The sequence below is a fragment of the Lagopus leucura genome, unplaced genomic scaffold, assembly GCF_019238085.1.
Source record: "Lagopus leucura isolate 7727_CA_CO unplaced genomic scaffold, USGS_WTPT01 Super-Scaffold_73, whole genome shotgun sequence".
NCBI lineage: Eukaryota > Metazoa > Chordata > Aves > Galliformes > Phasianidae > Lagopus > Lagopus leucura.
Genome location: NW_024962252.1, coordinates 8,098,578 through 8,113,635, shown reverse-complemented (window position 1 = coordinate 8,113,635; position 15,058 = coordinate 8,098,578). Strand labels below are relative to the sequence as shown.

At 39.9% G+C, this 15,058-nt stretch overlaps 1 protein-coding gene across 2 annotated transcripts in view; it reads left to right on the top strand.

Moving 5' to 3' along the window:
- Positions 1 to 15,058, top strand: part of TAF1B (TATA-box binding protein associated factor, RNA polymerase I subunit B) — a 44,327-nt gene that overhangs the window by 21,166 nt on the left and 8,103 nt on the right. The window contains exons 9-11 of one of the 2 annotated variants that reach the window (XM_042887792.1): positions 9,993 to 10,140; positions 12,111 to 12,288; positions 12,587 to 12,633. In XM_042887792.1, coding sequence (XP_042743726.1) covers positions 9,993 to 10,140; positions 12,111 to 12,288; positions 12,587 to 12,633 — 373 coding nt within the window. Of the gene's footprint in view, positions 1 to 9,992; positions 10,141 to 12,110; positions 12,289 to 12,586; positions 12,640 to 15,058 lie in introns of both variants that reach the window. The other variant, XM_042887784.1, reaches the window with a different exon arrangement.

Genomic DNA, 15,058 nt, shown 5'->3' with positions numbered 1-15,058 from the left:
CTCATTACCTTCCAACGCTGAAACTCATGGGATGCCTCCAAGTAGGTCCTTGAAGAAGTCAGGGTTGGCTCTCCTGAAATCTTGGTTGGCAATGCTATGTATTGCCTTGCTTCTTCCATGCAAGGTCACAGAATCACAGAATGGCCAGGGTTGGAAAGGACCTCAAGGATCATGAATCTCCAACCCCCCTGCTACATGCAGGGCCACCAACCTCTACATTCAGTACTAGACCAGGCTGCCCAGGGCCCCATCCAATCTGGTCTTGAACACCTCCAGGGACGGGGCACTCGATTCCATCATTGAGGTCATTGATAAAGATCCTGAATTCCACTGACTCGTAGTCACTGCATCCAAGGATGCCCTCAGCCTTCACGTACCCAACCAGACCTTTCCTGTTTTTAACAAGGTCCAGCAGCACTCCTTTCCACCACTTGTGTCAGAAGGTTACCTTCCATGCACTGCAGGAAACTCCAGGACCATGTGTGCCTGATAATGTTGTTCTTCTGGTAAATATCAAAGTGATCGAAGTCCCCCATGAGAACGAGACCCTATGATTGTGAGCCTACTTTCTGCTGTCTGTAGTAGGCCTACCATTTGGTGACTGATTTGGCATTGTTAATTTGATGGGTGATAACAGTGCATTCTCTAAGTTGACATTGCCATCTAAATTAATTTGATGTTGCCATTTGGAAGTTTATTGATTAAAATGAGAATGTTGATAAATTAAGCCATTGTCTACTCTGAAGATGGTTTTTAAAATAAAACGGTCTGCTGAGAGTTTTTGGAGAGTTAGCCTTGTAGAAAAATTGTGTTATGGAGGCAAGTAACCTCTTCTGTGTTGCAAACAGCTTTGAATGAGTTGGAAAAAAAACAACAAAACCCGCTACCTTCTTAACCAGATTTCTCATGCAAGAAAACTGCTCCCTTCTGCATCTACTGAAATACATAATCTCTCATCTTGATTGTTATGAGAATATAGATAAAGCAAATACAGTTTGAAACTTCTAAGGTTTTCATCCTATCCAGCAGTTGACTGATGTTATTTTGAGACTACTGGGAGAGAAGAGTAGGAAATAAAGACATTATGTGGGAAGGAGAAGAACTGAAAAGACAGATATAGTACAAGCTTTGTTTTTTTTGTGTGGCATCATTATAGTGGGTAAAGATCACAGTGGGCAAGCATTGCATTTAATTTTTGCTCTTCTTTAAGACTGTGATTCATTGACCCACACGCTTCAATTAAGTAGAAATATATTTTTTTCACCAATATCTGCTTTGTGTCCAAGCACACCCATAAGGTGTATCTGAATCAACAGAAATGCCCATTAAGTCTGTCTAATAGGAAGTTATTTTTTTTCAAGTAGAAATGTTTTAATGTTCTCTGGAAGCTGATATGATCAATGTTATGTTCATGTACCAACCTTAATTTAAATATCTGCATGATCTTAATTATACGGGTTTCTACAATTCCTTCATGGTGTTTTCAAGCATGCAGCTGTTTTAGTCCAGCTATATTAGAATTATTTTCTAGTAATTCCTGACTTCTAATAAGGAACTGTAGAATGAAGCATTGTTAATGTATAAATCCATCATACTCTTCACGCTATGGAATTCTGGTTGGATTGATTTGTTGGTTGGTTTGGTTTTGGTTTTTTTGCTGCTGTTGGTTTTGGGGTGTTTTCTGATTTGGTTGGTTGGTTTCTTTTGTTGGTTTTTTTTTCTTCGTTTTGGTTGTTTTGTTTTTCTTACCCTCTCTCAAAAAAAAAAAAAAAAAATTGCAGGAGAACAAGAAGATTTGTGGAGTGACAAGGATGATCAAAAGCAGATACAGGTTTCCTAGGCAAGAAACAATTCAGTTTATCTGCTTAGCTTTCAGGTTAAAGAATGGTGATGGTTTATTTTGTTCAGACGGCAGCCATTCTGAATCTCTCCCAGTATCGCTTCTTGGGAAGCACCAGACAAAATTTGCTAGTCTGCTGGTTCAGAATCAAACAGCAGAGAATTTTTCTTTGTGTATCTTGTGGATAATTGGTGGAACTTATTGCTGTCAGACATTCTGGGTGCTAGTAGGGTCAGAGAGTGACTGGACAAGGCCCACAGAAGAAAAGGCATGCAGAACTATTAAGTGTTGGCTCAGCCACAAACTGCGTGAAGCTGGACAAAAAATTGGGAAGGTGTCCTTGTGGCTTACTTAGCTCTTAAATTCCTTCCCACTCATCTCTCTTGCTCGCTGCTGGACACAAGGCTAAATAGATCTTCTTGGATAGAAGTGGTACAGCCACTTTTTGTTGCTGTTCTGGGATTAAAGTTAGGGTTTCAATTTGTGGGTTTTGTGCTCTGGAGAAACTTTTTTGGGATGGTGAAACTTTGTGAGATAATTAATGAAAACCAGCTACTTTTCTTCCCAACGCTAGGAGCAGGAAAGAACAATGGTACAAAGTCTGGCCTAAAAATGTGGCAAGGTAGAAGTGAAAAAGATAAGGTAAAAGAGAAAAAGTGAGGGTAAATAGTGGGTCTTCTGGGAGACAGGTGTTTTTACACGTTACTGGTAATACTTCTAAACAACCTTCTTTTCTTTTTGGCTTTTAAGATAAGCGTAGGTCTTGGATTTGTGAACAGATTACACTAATACAGTCTTACTTTCATGTCTTTGAATTGTGACTAAGATTATAAAGTTGAGTGTGCAGATTTTAGGAATTACTGAAGGTATTTGCAAAGTGTGCTAGGGTGTAGCTATTAATCATTTAATCGCTTACTGTTTCTATAACAAGATAGCGTTGCAGTTTAATGCACAGAAAGTCATGAGCTGCTTGTCTATCTTTTCCTTTTCTTCATCTAACGTGGGAGTTTAAGCCTGCTTTAGCACGTGCTAGGTAAAGCCAGCACAGCTGCAGAGCATTTGCTCTGTTTTGTCCTTGGGTGCCCATCAGGTGCTGTGGTGGCTGTTCTGCTCAGGCCGGGGGTAACGGGGCACTGCTGCTCCCTTACTGTTGGGACCCCCGGATGGAGAGACTTCCCCAAGGCACCACTGTGCACCTGGGGTACTGCCATGAGTAACCCTCAAGATTTCCTAAACCCTGTGGAGCTGTCACCTTGTTTAATAAGTTTTTCTTTCACGCTGCCTATTCAAAAGGATTTCGTACCACTTCATAATCTGATCCTGGCTAATACCCATGACTTCAAGTCATCACACATCTCTGAGGAAACCACTGCCCTTGGGATTGTTTTGCAGCCTGGATTTTGGTGCACTGTGTGTTTATATTTTAGTTTGAGTCTGAGTCAAACTGAGGAATTGCTGATGAAATCGATGAATTAACTCATGAATGCAGGTCAGTACGTTCGTTCTGTTTTCTTCCAGAGTGTTCAGTCATAATGACAGCAGCTTTCTGCTTCTGGGATGTGCACCCCCTAGGCTTGTTTGTAGCTGAGCTAAAACTATTTACTGAGGTCCTTTTGCAAAATCCCATTTTGTCTGATGTGGAAGGATCCCCATTCTCCCAGTTGAAATTTGAATGAGCCCTCTGATTTTTGTTTTTAATGGCAGCTCTTGAAGGAATTCAAATTGACACAGAAGCCAGTCATTCTTGTTTATTTTTAAAAATCTTCTAAGAGGTGGAGAATTCCAGCCATACAAATTCTGCTGATCAGCCGTGCTGCTTTTACTTTCCAAAACAAGCAGCAATTCCTGCTTTGGTCTGCAGTGCTTTTGCCGTACTCTGTAATCTTAATTTGGGGGGTTCCTTCTCTCTGTTATTTGTTCCCTTTCTTTCTTTCTTTGTAATTTTGTATTCTTGTTCACTTTTAGCAGGTGCATGTACTACTCGTTCACAAAAAAAAGAATAGTGCAGAATGGAAAGAATCAAGGGCGAGGCTTTTATTTAAAAAAAAAAAAAGCTGAGGAGGAAGTTCACTGCTGAAAGGGTTATTGTAATCAAGTTTATCACGGGAGCTTGCTGTTGTGTAACAGAAACTCTAGCTTGTCCATACCTGCCTTCAAGCATTACTTAATGAAGAAAGAAAACAAACCTACTAAAATATTTATGAAATTCAATAAAATCTGTTCCTGAAGTCCTGTAGCTCAATATGTTTTTGACAGTTCAGTTCCCTGCTGGATTGCTCTCTCCATTTATAGACAGACCACATTTTTTAGAAAAATATTGGTTGCTCAGATTTAACTTGAGCATGAGCAGAGCAACATTCATGCACGTCTCCCTGTTGGTTTAATAATATTGAAACTCATTTATTCAAAAACCACTTTAGCCAGGAACTGCCTAATGAACAAGGCAAAAGTAGGATATTAAAAAGCCTGCAATAGAGCCAAACAACTTTTTTTTCTTCAGTAAAGGTACACTGTTGGGGGTTAGACTAGATGATCTCCAGCCCCTATGTTTGTGTGGTTTCGTGATCTGTGCTGAATGCTCAGTTAGCTCTTTCTCTTGCATGTAGGTTGCTGGCTCATCATTCACGTACCGTTCCTTGATTAAAAACTGCCTGCGTCAATCCCATGCAGTCAAATATCCTAGCACGCTTAGAATTAATTCTCTCAATGTGTAAACATTGTTTATTGAGCCCTCTTCTAAAATGGATCTTTTCTCTACAACAATCCTCAATACCAACTTCAAGCATATCCTATGTCTCTTGCCTTTCCTAGCAGAACTCTTGCACGCCATGTATTTTTCAGCAGTTGTACGAATGGAGCTGTAGCAGTTTCACCTGCCTTTGTTCTTCCTGTCATTTGGTTCCCTTTTAATAATTCCAGGCACACCCTTTGCTGTTACATCAGCATCTGTATATGATTCATGGATATCAGTGTTTGAAGAACTGCATCTGCTCCTTTCATCCACACTAAAATGGTGGTACCAAGCCATGCTCAGTGCCAATTGAACCTGGTCCTCTGCTTCCGATGATGACCTAGGGAGGGATGAGGGAGCAGTGGTTCTCCCCGGAATCCTTACACGTGCACCAGCAATTTGAGACTGAGACAGTTTTGTACAGCAGTGGTAATGGTCCCCATCCTCTAAATGGCCTTTGTCTCTGGCATATACCCTGTACTCCAGCAAAGAAGCTGTTCATACAGAATTTAGCTTTACTCTGCGTGGAGTCTAACTGCAACACAGCTCTCTGCCTTAGTTTGGCCATCTCACTTAGGTGGGAAAAGAATGTTATCTATTTCTGAAGGTTTTATTAGTGGTAAAACATTAAAGTGCACTTAATTTGCGTGTGATGGTTATTGCAGTAATTTCATGCTGCTGCAGGTGGGGTGATGATGAGGCAGATAGATGTTATGCAGAAGGGGGAAAAAAAGACACAAAAAATATCCATCAGTAAGATTTGTTGGTGCATATTTGAGTGGGGCAGCCAGATTAGTACAAGTGCACGAGAATAGTGGATTGGTGAGGGCAGAACCCGAGCATGGGGAAATGAACTTCAGTCATCTTAGGAGTTTGGGCTTTCCGATCACATTAGGTATCACATAACAATTAGGTCACAAGGTCATTCAGCATTAAATACTAGTTTGGGTGTACATTTCACAGCTGATTTGTTTATTGCCTTTATTGGCAGTTCTTTGTGCAGCCTGGTGGGCTGTATCCTACCCAAGGAGGGGAGGACAGCTTTCTGCCCCAGAGAACGAATGCAGCTTAGCTGAAGTAGCTGAGTAGCAGAAGCAAAGCACAGTGTGCCAGGCTCTGCAGAGCACTTGCTTGACTGCTGTGATAGCTCATTTTACCTTAGCTAGTTCTAAAGCTAGCTTGGTTCCTGGCAGTGTATGTCTCAACGCAGGCTTCGTTCAGAGGTGTTTACACACAATAGAGTACCCTCTTGGAGTGCCCATTTGTAGTACTCTGATGGGCTTATTAACTTCTAACTAAATATCTTCTGTTTTATGGATGTGCCTTGCTTTAATGAACCAGCTTCTGGGTTCTGTTGCATACACTCTTATCCAAGCTTCATAACTGGATGTTTTCCAAATCTTCTGGTTAAACCCCTTTCTTAGTCCATTTCTTGAGAAATTTGACACAGTTTTTCAAATTCAGGCTAGACTGACTCGGTCTTCTTGAAAGTGATGAGGTTTGCTGATATTCAGATAATTCCAAGCGTATCTAGACTAAATTTCAGAGATCCCCAACAACCTATAAAAAGCCAGTAATGAAAAAGGGAAGTAGATTCCAGAATTAAATGGCTGGTAAAGGAATCTCATAGAAGGATGTCTGCTACTGAATGCAAGCAGCACAGGTGAAGGTAGAGCCTCAGAAAACATGCAGGTATGGGAAGAAAAGAATCTTTGGGAAATTTGTGATTAAATGGATGATGAAGGGAACTGTACTAGGGAAAAGTACTGGAAAGGAGTACAATAGGGTAAAAGAAAAAGATATAAAAGATTTGAAACAACTCTTCAATTCTTTTCAGAAAGACAGAACATATTCACAACAATATAAACAGAACTGTGAATATATAAGTAATTACTCCTGGTTTCTTGTCCTGATACAGGAGGCGAAAACTGTCTATACAGTCATCTAAGAAGAGAGTCAGTTAGACCACATTTGAAACAAGAAGCTGTGGAGCCTGCAAGTGAATCTAGAAAGTCAGCCACTTGTATACTGTTTTCTACTTGTTGATCAGCAACATCCTGATACTGTCCAAACAAGTAGGAGAGGCTGCAATCTTGGCTCACCCAAAACAATTACCTGCTGCTGTGATCTGATTATCATGTTAATAGTTTGGCTCACCTGCTTCTGAAAACCGGGTGGTTCTTTTCTAACACGGGTGAAAAATTTCATGTAATTTTGAACGATAAATGCAACTAATTTAAATAGTGTAATGAGTGTATATTATAATGAAAATCTTATACTAGATACATCTTTACCAACTAAACATTATGTATTCTTCTTCCTATGCAAAGCTGGAGTTGGGCAGAGAGAAAAAAGAAAACCATAAAGTAGTAGTAATCTTCCACGCTGCTTTCTGTAGAAGACCTGAAGTTACCTTGTTTGTCATGTGTGAGAATGAGGTACAAAAGATTTTCAAGACAATGCTGTTAAGAGAAGTTCTCAGTAACCTCTGTACCCATTCTGGACGAGTTATGGGCTCTGTCAGCATTGTTGATCAGTCTTGAAGAAATTCCAGCTTGCGAAACACCTGAAAGGGCTATCAGATGGCATGACTTTAAAAGGGTTTTCTGTCAGTCTTCCTGAAATTATTAAGTGCCCTCAAGGGATTGTAACTGAGTTTTATATGTGGAGTGTTTCCCAGGTTCTCGAAACAAAGTGAGAGCTTAGTAACTCCATGTGCTGATGGACTGGGGAGTTGTCCTAATATTTAACACAGAAACACAACTGCAAATAAGTAATGCAAAATCTTTTAATTTGTGATTGGGTACGTGAAAGTTGTACTTCGAGAATGTGTGGTGTGTGGTCTAATACCCTCTTGTCCAAGGACTCCCACCTTGGGGTTTAACCATGAGCTGCTGGAGGCTGTGCTTTCACTGAAAGGAAGCCCCAGCTCTGAAACTTGCTTTCCTAGTTGATTTGTTGTTTTGGGTTGTTTTTTGTTGGTTTTTTTTTTTTTTTTGCAGCTTGTTTTATCACTTCGTTCGTTTGTTTTGGTGGAAAAGATGCATAGCTAGGTAGAAAGTTATGAAATTTATCAATTTGGAGGCTACCTGGGTGTAACCTTGCTCTAGGTTGGACCCAGTTGGTCCACGATTGAACCAGATGACTTCCTTGGCTCCCTTTGAGCCTCAGCTATGGTGTTGGTCTGTGGCTCTGACGGCTGCTGCTTTGCTGTATTTTGCTTTTTCCTAGTATCGTTCTGGTATTTACTGTGCTTGTTGTGTGGAATTTGGGTGTTCTGTTTGTTTTAACCCTCCCAGTTCATACAAGATTTTGCAGCATAAGGGATTTTCTGTATGAAATCAGACCTCCTTCAGAATTAGGCAGGTGTATGTGGTGACAGATAAGAATTTCCAGGGCTAGAAATGCTCTCTGGTCTCTTCAGTCCTAACCTTCAAGCCTTCCAGCTCTTTGCTGTGATGTGTCTTGCTGGGATGTGATCTGTTAGGTTCAGCTCACACCTACAGCCCAAAGCTCAGGCGATGGCTGTGTGTTCCTGGAAGCACAGGGTTCCATTCATCTTACTTTGTTGTAACTCAGCTCTGCATTGTAGAGGCACGAGTTGTGCAGTTGTGCATGTGGAGCTTGAGAGCTGAGCCTTGGGAAGCAGTAATTGATTTGGTTGGTCTCTGTGGTAGATTAGTGTGTCCTAGAGCCACTTGTCCCAGTTGTGTTCACATCTCTTTACGAACATAAATTGATAACTGTCTGCTTGTTTACACCCTTTTAAAATGAGCCAAATGGCTCTTGATGTCCCTGGGACCTGGAACCTAGGGCTGCCTCCTTAGCCTGATGTGGTGAGAAATGCTCATATAAAAAGTGATAGGACCTCAAATTAAGAGCTATGCATCTTAAAGCAGCTCTTGGTTAATTTAGGCTTCAGATAACCTCACTGTTCAGTGTTTGAGAATGGGAATGCTTCAAATGGCTGAATTCTCGGTGTCTTTATTGTCATCTGTGCTGTGCTATTAAGAAGCTACTAATTCAGCTGCTGTTCATCCAACGCATTTCCTTTGTATCTAATTAGGAGCATTACTTATGCGATGCTTTTATTTGAATCGCCTGGGACTTTCATTTTTTTTTCCAAATACACTGGAGAAAGGCGAAATCGGCTTCAGGTTTTGTTTTGGTATTCAATTAACGGCTGCTCTTTTAAGAGGAAGGGAAGCACCGTGAGCCGGAGCTTTTGCAGAGGTCCGGCAATGCGTGTTTTTCTTGTTTCTCAAGGTAGTCATGTAGAAGCCTAAGCCACTTTTTAACACCGTTTAGAAAATCTAATGAACAACTTCCTAACTGTTACAAGAAGTTGGCATGTGTAATAGTGACAGCAGGGTTATTCGTTTACTTAAGCATTTATTAATGCAATTAAGCAAGTCTTAACTGCAGTCTGGGGGGAGAGCACTTAAAAAAAAAAAAAAAAAAAAAAAAAAGTATGGTAACACTCCAAAACTATAAAATGTGAACATTGGCTACATAGCTTATATTAAAAGAAAGGAAACCAAATGATTGGATAAAAAGACATTACTTCAGTCTTACTGTTGTCATAAACATGATTACTCTGATCTCAGTCTGGTCTATAAAATCCAGAATTCATATAAAACCCTGAATTCATTATTGATCAAGGAAGTTCTGAATCTGTGTGCAATGTGTAAGCCTCTGCTAAATTCCAATTAAAGGAAAGTACTTAGTTGCTCTGAAAGTAATGCCTCCTATTTATTTCTGTGGAAATTGCAGTGGAGCATAGTAACACAGATAAAGTAGATGCTCAGTTACAAAACACTATTTTTCAACATAGTCATCACTATTAGCTATTAAATTCCATTTAATGATAAGAAATATATATATTGTTTTCTGCAGTGCAGGTAGTGAACCACTGGAATAGCAGGTCAGCCACGCAGTTGTAGGTAGTTGTCATCTTTGGAATTGCTCAGAATCCAACGGGACACGGTCCTGGCCAACCTGCTGTAGCTGAGCTGAGCAGGGCGCTGGGATCAGAGTCTCCCTCCCAGCCTCACCCATTCTGATTCTGTTATCTCTTACCTCTTGAGATATTTCACCTTCTATTTAATTATTGTTTTTAAATGCATTTTCAGTCTTAGAGTGTCTGGAAATGTATTGATCCCTTCACTAAGAGGGCAGTGGCTTGGCAGCAGTCTGAACAGCAATGTTTTATTGGCATTATATGCATTTTACGGGCTTTAAAAGTAGCCAGTGTTTCTCTTTGCAGTACTGCAGTCTGGCTCCATTCTCGCACGTGTGTTCAGTCATGCAGAGTGCTGGAAGAATGCAGTGTTTCTGTATTAAAATAGAAAATTTATTATTAAAATTAATAACAAATACACCAACACAAATACATAACACACTCTTAACTCTGTTTTGCAGTCATGGCCTGTATATGAAGAAGTCTACAACAAAATGGTCGAACTTGCAGCTTTTTTAGACCTGCCTCGTTTTCCAGATATAACAGACAACTGCTTTCTGCATCCAAATGTGTTGTGCATGAAGTACTTGATGGAAGCTAATTTACCTGGTAAATATTTTCCTTAACCTGAACCGATAAGTTTTTCTTCAGTTTATTAAATCCCAGCAAAAAGACTTAAATTACTCCTCTTAAAAGTGCCTCCTCTTTTCCTTTTAGTTTATACATGCGTAAGCTTGAACTGAAAGGTAATTTCTATAGGAAGTGCCTCCATCAAACATCCAAGTAGGTACTGAAGGCCCAGATATGCAGTGCTCTCTGGTGCTGACTCTCTGAGGCTGTTGAGTGGATGCTTTGTTTCACATCTTTCAGTGGTGATGTGAACTAAGAGCTCCTAGTGGAAGTCACCTGGTTTAGTAACTCTAGATCAGGGGTTCATGAAGTTCAGCACTGAATGGAAGCATAATATGCAATATTGAACACGTGTTCTGTGATACTGTGTATCAGCAATAATTTTAGTACTAACGAGTGATGCTGTGTGAGAAAACAGCTTGTCTCACTTGGTTGGTTGGTCTGGTTTAGGTTTGACAGAACGTACTGCGTAAGTATGAAGTATTTTTCTTAATTCTAAAATGAAGTGTTGAATATTGACCTACCAAAGAAAGACCAATGACTGCCAGTCTGTGAGCAGCGTCTGCTGAACTGCCCGGCTGCTGTCTCTGGAGATGACTTCTGCAGACAAATAGCCTGTAAATTGAGATTTTTTTCCTAAAGAACATTCTGACAATTAATAGTTTGGGGTGACAATTAATAGTTTGGGGATTTCATTTTAGAAAAGAGAGGCTAAAAATTTGGCATTTCCAGGTAAATTACAGAGAAATAAGGTTCTGAGTACCCTTTGGAAGTTAGTAGAAGAGAGGAATCTATTGTCCTTTACTCCTTCCTCGCTTACTGAACTTTTTGTCACATAGAAGTATCTTTTTGTTTTGGTTGTTACTTTCTGTGTGTGAATGGTTGGTATTTCTCCTTTATAAATGGAAAAAAAGATGATTGTTGCTGTTTCAACTCCTAAAATGAATTGGCGTTGCTTCTCAGGACAGTGAATAACAGTGAAAATGTAGGCTAAATGATTGAAAGTACAAGAAAGTGTATCAGCAGCTGTCACAAGAAGGTTTGTTTTGGAAGTGCTTTTATACTTTTCAGATTTTACTTACCTTCCACTGTTATGTATGAGAGGATTAAATACTGGTTTGTAGTGAGCTCTTTGTAAGCAGCAAGAGAATACAAAGTAGAGATGGATTAAGATTGTACTTAGTCATACGTTGCTAACCTTTGTGGAATCCAACGGTGATGTAATCGCCACCTGTATTTCTTGCTGAACAGGAACGGTGAGAAATTTGGGGGATTTGTATCTGTGAAAAATAAGCGTGGAGTAACACAGGGCTGTATGGACAGCGTGCTGCTGCTTTCGGAGCCGCAGCTGTATAGGTTTGCTACAAACCATGGCAGCAGGTGCAATTAGCTCTTACAGGGTCAGCTCCAGGTTGAACGTCTGCTTTGTGCCCGGTGCTGCTGTGCCCAGCATGCTGGGCTCCGTGCCCAGAAGCTTCTTTAAGCAGCCCCTGGTTCTCCTGGTGCTGCTATGGCCTGGCTCTGATCCCACATTTGTTTAAAGCTGACAGACAGAAAAAAAAGGGGGTTGACAGATTTTTGGCTTTGGGTTTGTTGGTTTTTTTAAAAATTAGAGTTTAAGGGTTATTAGGTATATAGATTTAAGATTTAAGATCCCGGAACAAAGTTGAGGATGACATAATGCCATCTTTTGAATAACATTAGACAATATTTAAAAAGTTTATTCTTTTTTCCTGTGAATGTATGTCAATCATTTTTATTTTAATTACAACAAAGATTACCTACCATCTATGAAAACATCTCGAAATGCTGCTCAGCCTGAGAAAGACGGCTAATTGTTCCAAAAGACAGGAGCAGTGTTTTGCTCTAATGAGCGCTATTTTGCACTGCAGAAGTATTTTTAGCTTCTTTCAACGTACTCCTTTTATATTCTGCTTTGTATTGACTAGATGAATTGCACAACTGGACTTGTCGCGTGGTCAAAAAGACTTCCATGGGAGAGGCGGATTTCCTGACTCTCACGCCTGGAAATAAATCAGCAAGGAAAGTGAAATATGATGTCCTTGCAGCAGCAGTTATTGTGGTGGTTCTAAAGTTACTGTTTTTATTAGATGATCACTACGAGTGGTAAGTATGTAGGCAGCTCTCTAACAAAGCCCAAACTTTCCTGTAGTGTAAATAACTCTTTGATGAGCCTTTCTTCAATAATGTTGAAATTGTAGTATTTTGTTCAGTAGCATGAAATGTGAACTTGAGGGCATTTTAGACTTTGAATGTTACTTATTCTTACAAATCAGCAGTTTGAAGCTGAAACCTGGAAGGAGAACTGGGGCGTGTTTTTGTCAGCCGCATTTGAAATTCATGTGAAAATTGCAGCTTTTGGGTCTACGAAAGGATCTGAGCTTTATTCCTTTCTTTCTTCCAGGTTGCTCTCAGACTTCTCTTCAGAAAGAAAGAAAAATAACAAAGAAGGTGAAGGTACATAAATATTGTAGTAGAAGCAGCCTTAGGATTTTCTAAACCAAATAACTTTGTGATCAGGCTTGGAAAGTCTTAATCCTACTGACTGTTGAAGAGTGATTTTGTCATTTATTCTTTTCAGGCAGTTCTTTAAAGACAATGGGATTTTATTCACATAAAATTGTTTCGGCTTACTTGCTTAATTCTGAGAGTGATACCTAAGAATAATATAAGGATAGGGAAGTTTGTACATACTTTACTGCATATGTTTCTGCTTTTCCCTGCTCTCCTCTCCTTTTTGTGCATGTTAGGTGAAGGTGAATGGTTACCTCGTAAAGTGGGAATGCACTTTGATCATAAATAGCAGATACTTATTAGGGGCATCCAACCACATTTATGATAAAATCCAAACTTGTTTAGTCTTGTTAAATAAAATGTCTTAGTGTGTAACATATTTGAGATGTAATCTATTTTCTTCTTCCAAATAATCCTGAGAGAGTGTGGAAAAGCTAGCAGCAATTAAGATAGAAAAGATAATGGTGTGAACGTAGTTCTTTGAGGGCAGAAAGACCAAATCAAAGATTAGAAATCCTCAGGAAGATCCTCTGTGACCTTATCCAGATCACAGCTGAAGACAAGATCAAAGATGTGTTGCAGTGATTTATGTTTTAAGCCTCACATCCTTTTTTTTTTTTTTTTGGTTCATTTTTGCCCTTCTGTTACATTTATGTCAATAACAAAAATGACCATTAGTCATACATGAATGCATCATCACCTCTGTATCTAGAGACGGTCCCCACTGACAACTAAAATGTGTAATTCTCATTTTAAGTGGATATTCCAACTTACTTCAGATCTTATTATTTCGTTTTTATTTCCCTTGAAAACTTTTGCAGCAGTGACCCAAGTAGAAGTTGCACAACTGCTTGCAAGCTGAGGCTCAAAGCTATTAATGTCTTAATAGGGTTTCTCTCTTATTAATAAGTCTCGTTGCCTTTAGCAATTAACAGCTCACTCTTTGCCCACTTTTTCTCCTTTGAAATCTGCTGGTGCAAAACAATTCATATGCTGTGTTCTGTTGTCCCCATTCTTCAGCTGTTGGAGTGGCAGCAGGCAGCTGATGTGAGAGTGTTCTGTTTGGGCACTGATCAGTGCCAGAGCTCAGCACTGCCCCGGCACTTTTGCAAGCTTAGTGTGCTCAGATAAATAATGGCTGATGCTGCATTGTAAAGATCCAGGGTGTGCTAGCTGTACTTTCAGTACAACTATCCTCTCTCTAGAATTTTTTTTTTTTTACTATATAAAATATTTCAGCTCCTACAGTTTTTCAAGACAGCCTGGAAGCTGTGCAGTAGGTGGTTGTAGCTTCCTCGTGTGTGTGTGAGTATACGTTCTGCAGACTGCACACATACACGATGCTGTTTATGCTCAAGTAAAATGTGATTGAGGCATGTGTGTATGTGTGAGTGCATCGCAGAGCTGTGTGTTTGCCAGTTGACTCAGCCATGTGAATGCAGGACTAGCAGTACCAGCCAGGTGAACGTTAGTGTCATGTCCCTGACAGCAGGCTTCCTTGCGACAGATGTTGAATAATTTGTATTAAAGTAAATACAAAAATTCTTTTCTTCCCATGGACCAACCTCCCAGCACCCTCTGTGTAGGCAGTTTGAAACAGAATTTTATCCATTGCATTTTAATAACTACTGAAGGATCTTTCTTACCTTTGTTTGTCCATTTGAGGCCACCTATAGCTCTAATTTGTAAGGCCTCTCATGGCAGGATAACTTGAATAGCAAAAACACAGAAAATGTACAGAACTTTGCTTATAAGAACAATATATTCACCTTCAGAGCAGTTTGCCAGCTAGCTCTTTAGAAATGAACGTGATGCAAGCATCCATGCAGTGCAGCTGGGGTGATGGGGAAATGCAAAGCCTGGTTAATTCACGATGCAGATAATACACCTACGGATAATAAGAGTTGGTTATTTAAATGTACCCTGTGCCATAGTTCTGTTTGCAGTTCTTACACTTATTGTACCCTGTTGATCTACTTCAATCCTGTGCCTCTTTGGAGTATCAATGGTAAACGCGCTGCTGGAAGGCCTTGTGCCTTAACATTTTTGCATGCACTGGTATGTATTTGTTCGCATATCAGTGTGTGAGAATCCTGTGCTCAAAATATGTGGGACACTGATACGCAGTGAATTGTCTGAATAATGCTTCTTGCCTTGCATCATCTCATGGGCAGCAGGATGGATGGTGGGGGATTGACACAGTTTCACCTCCTACATCTGAGCTTAGAACTTGTTTAAAACTAAGCTTCTACAGTTTCATTAATTCCTTGAAGTCAGATTTCAAACAGAGGAAGGCCAGTTAGTGTTGTGGAGATTTAGTTCAGGTAGTAATTACACTCAACTTTCAGAAAGGAGGGAGAAG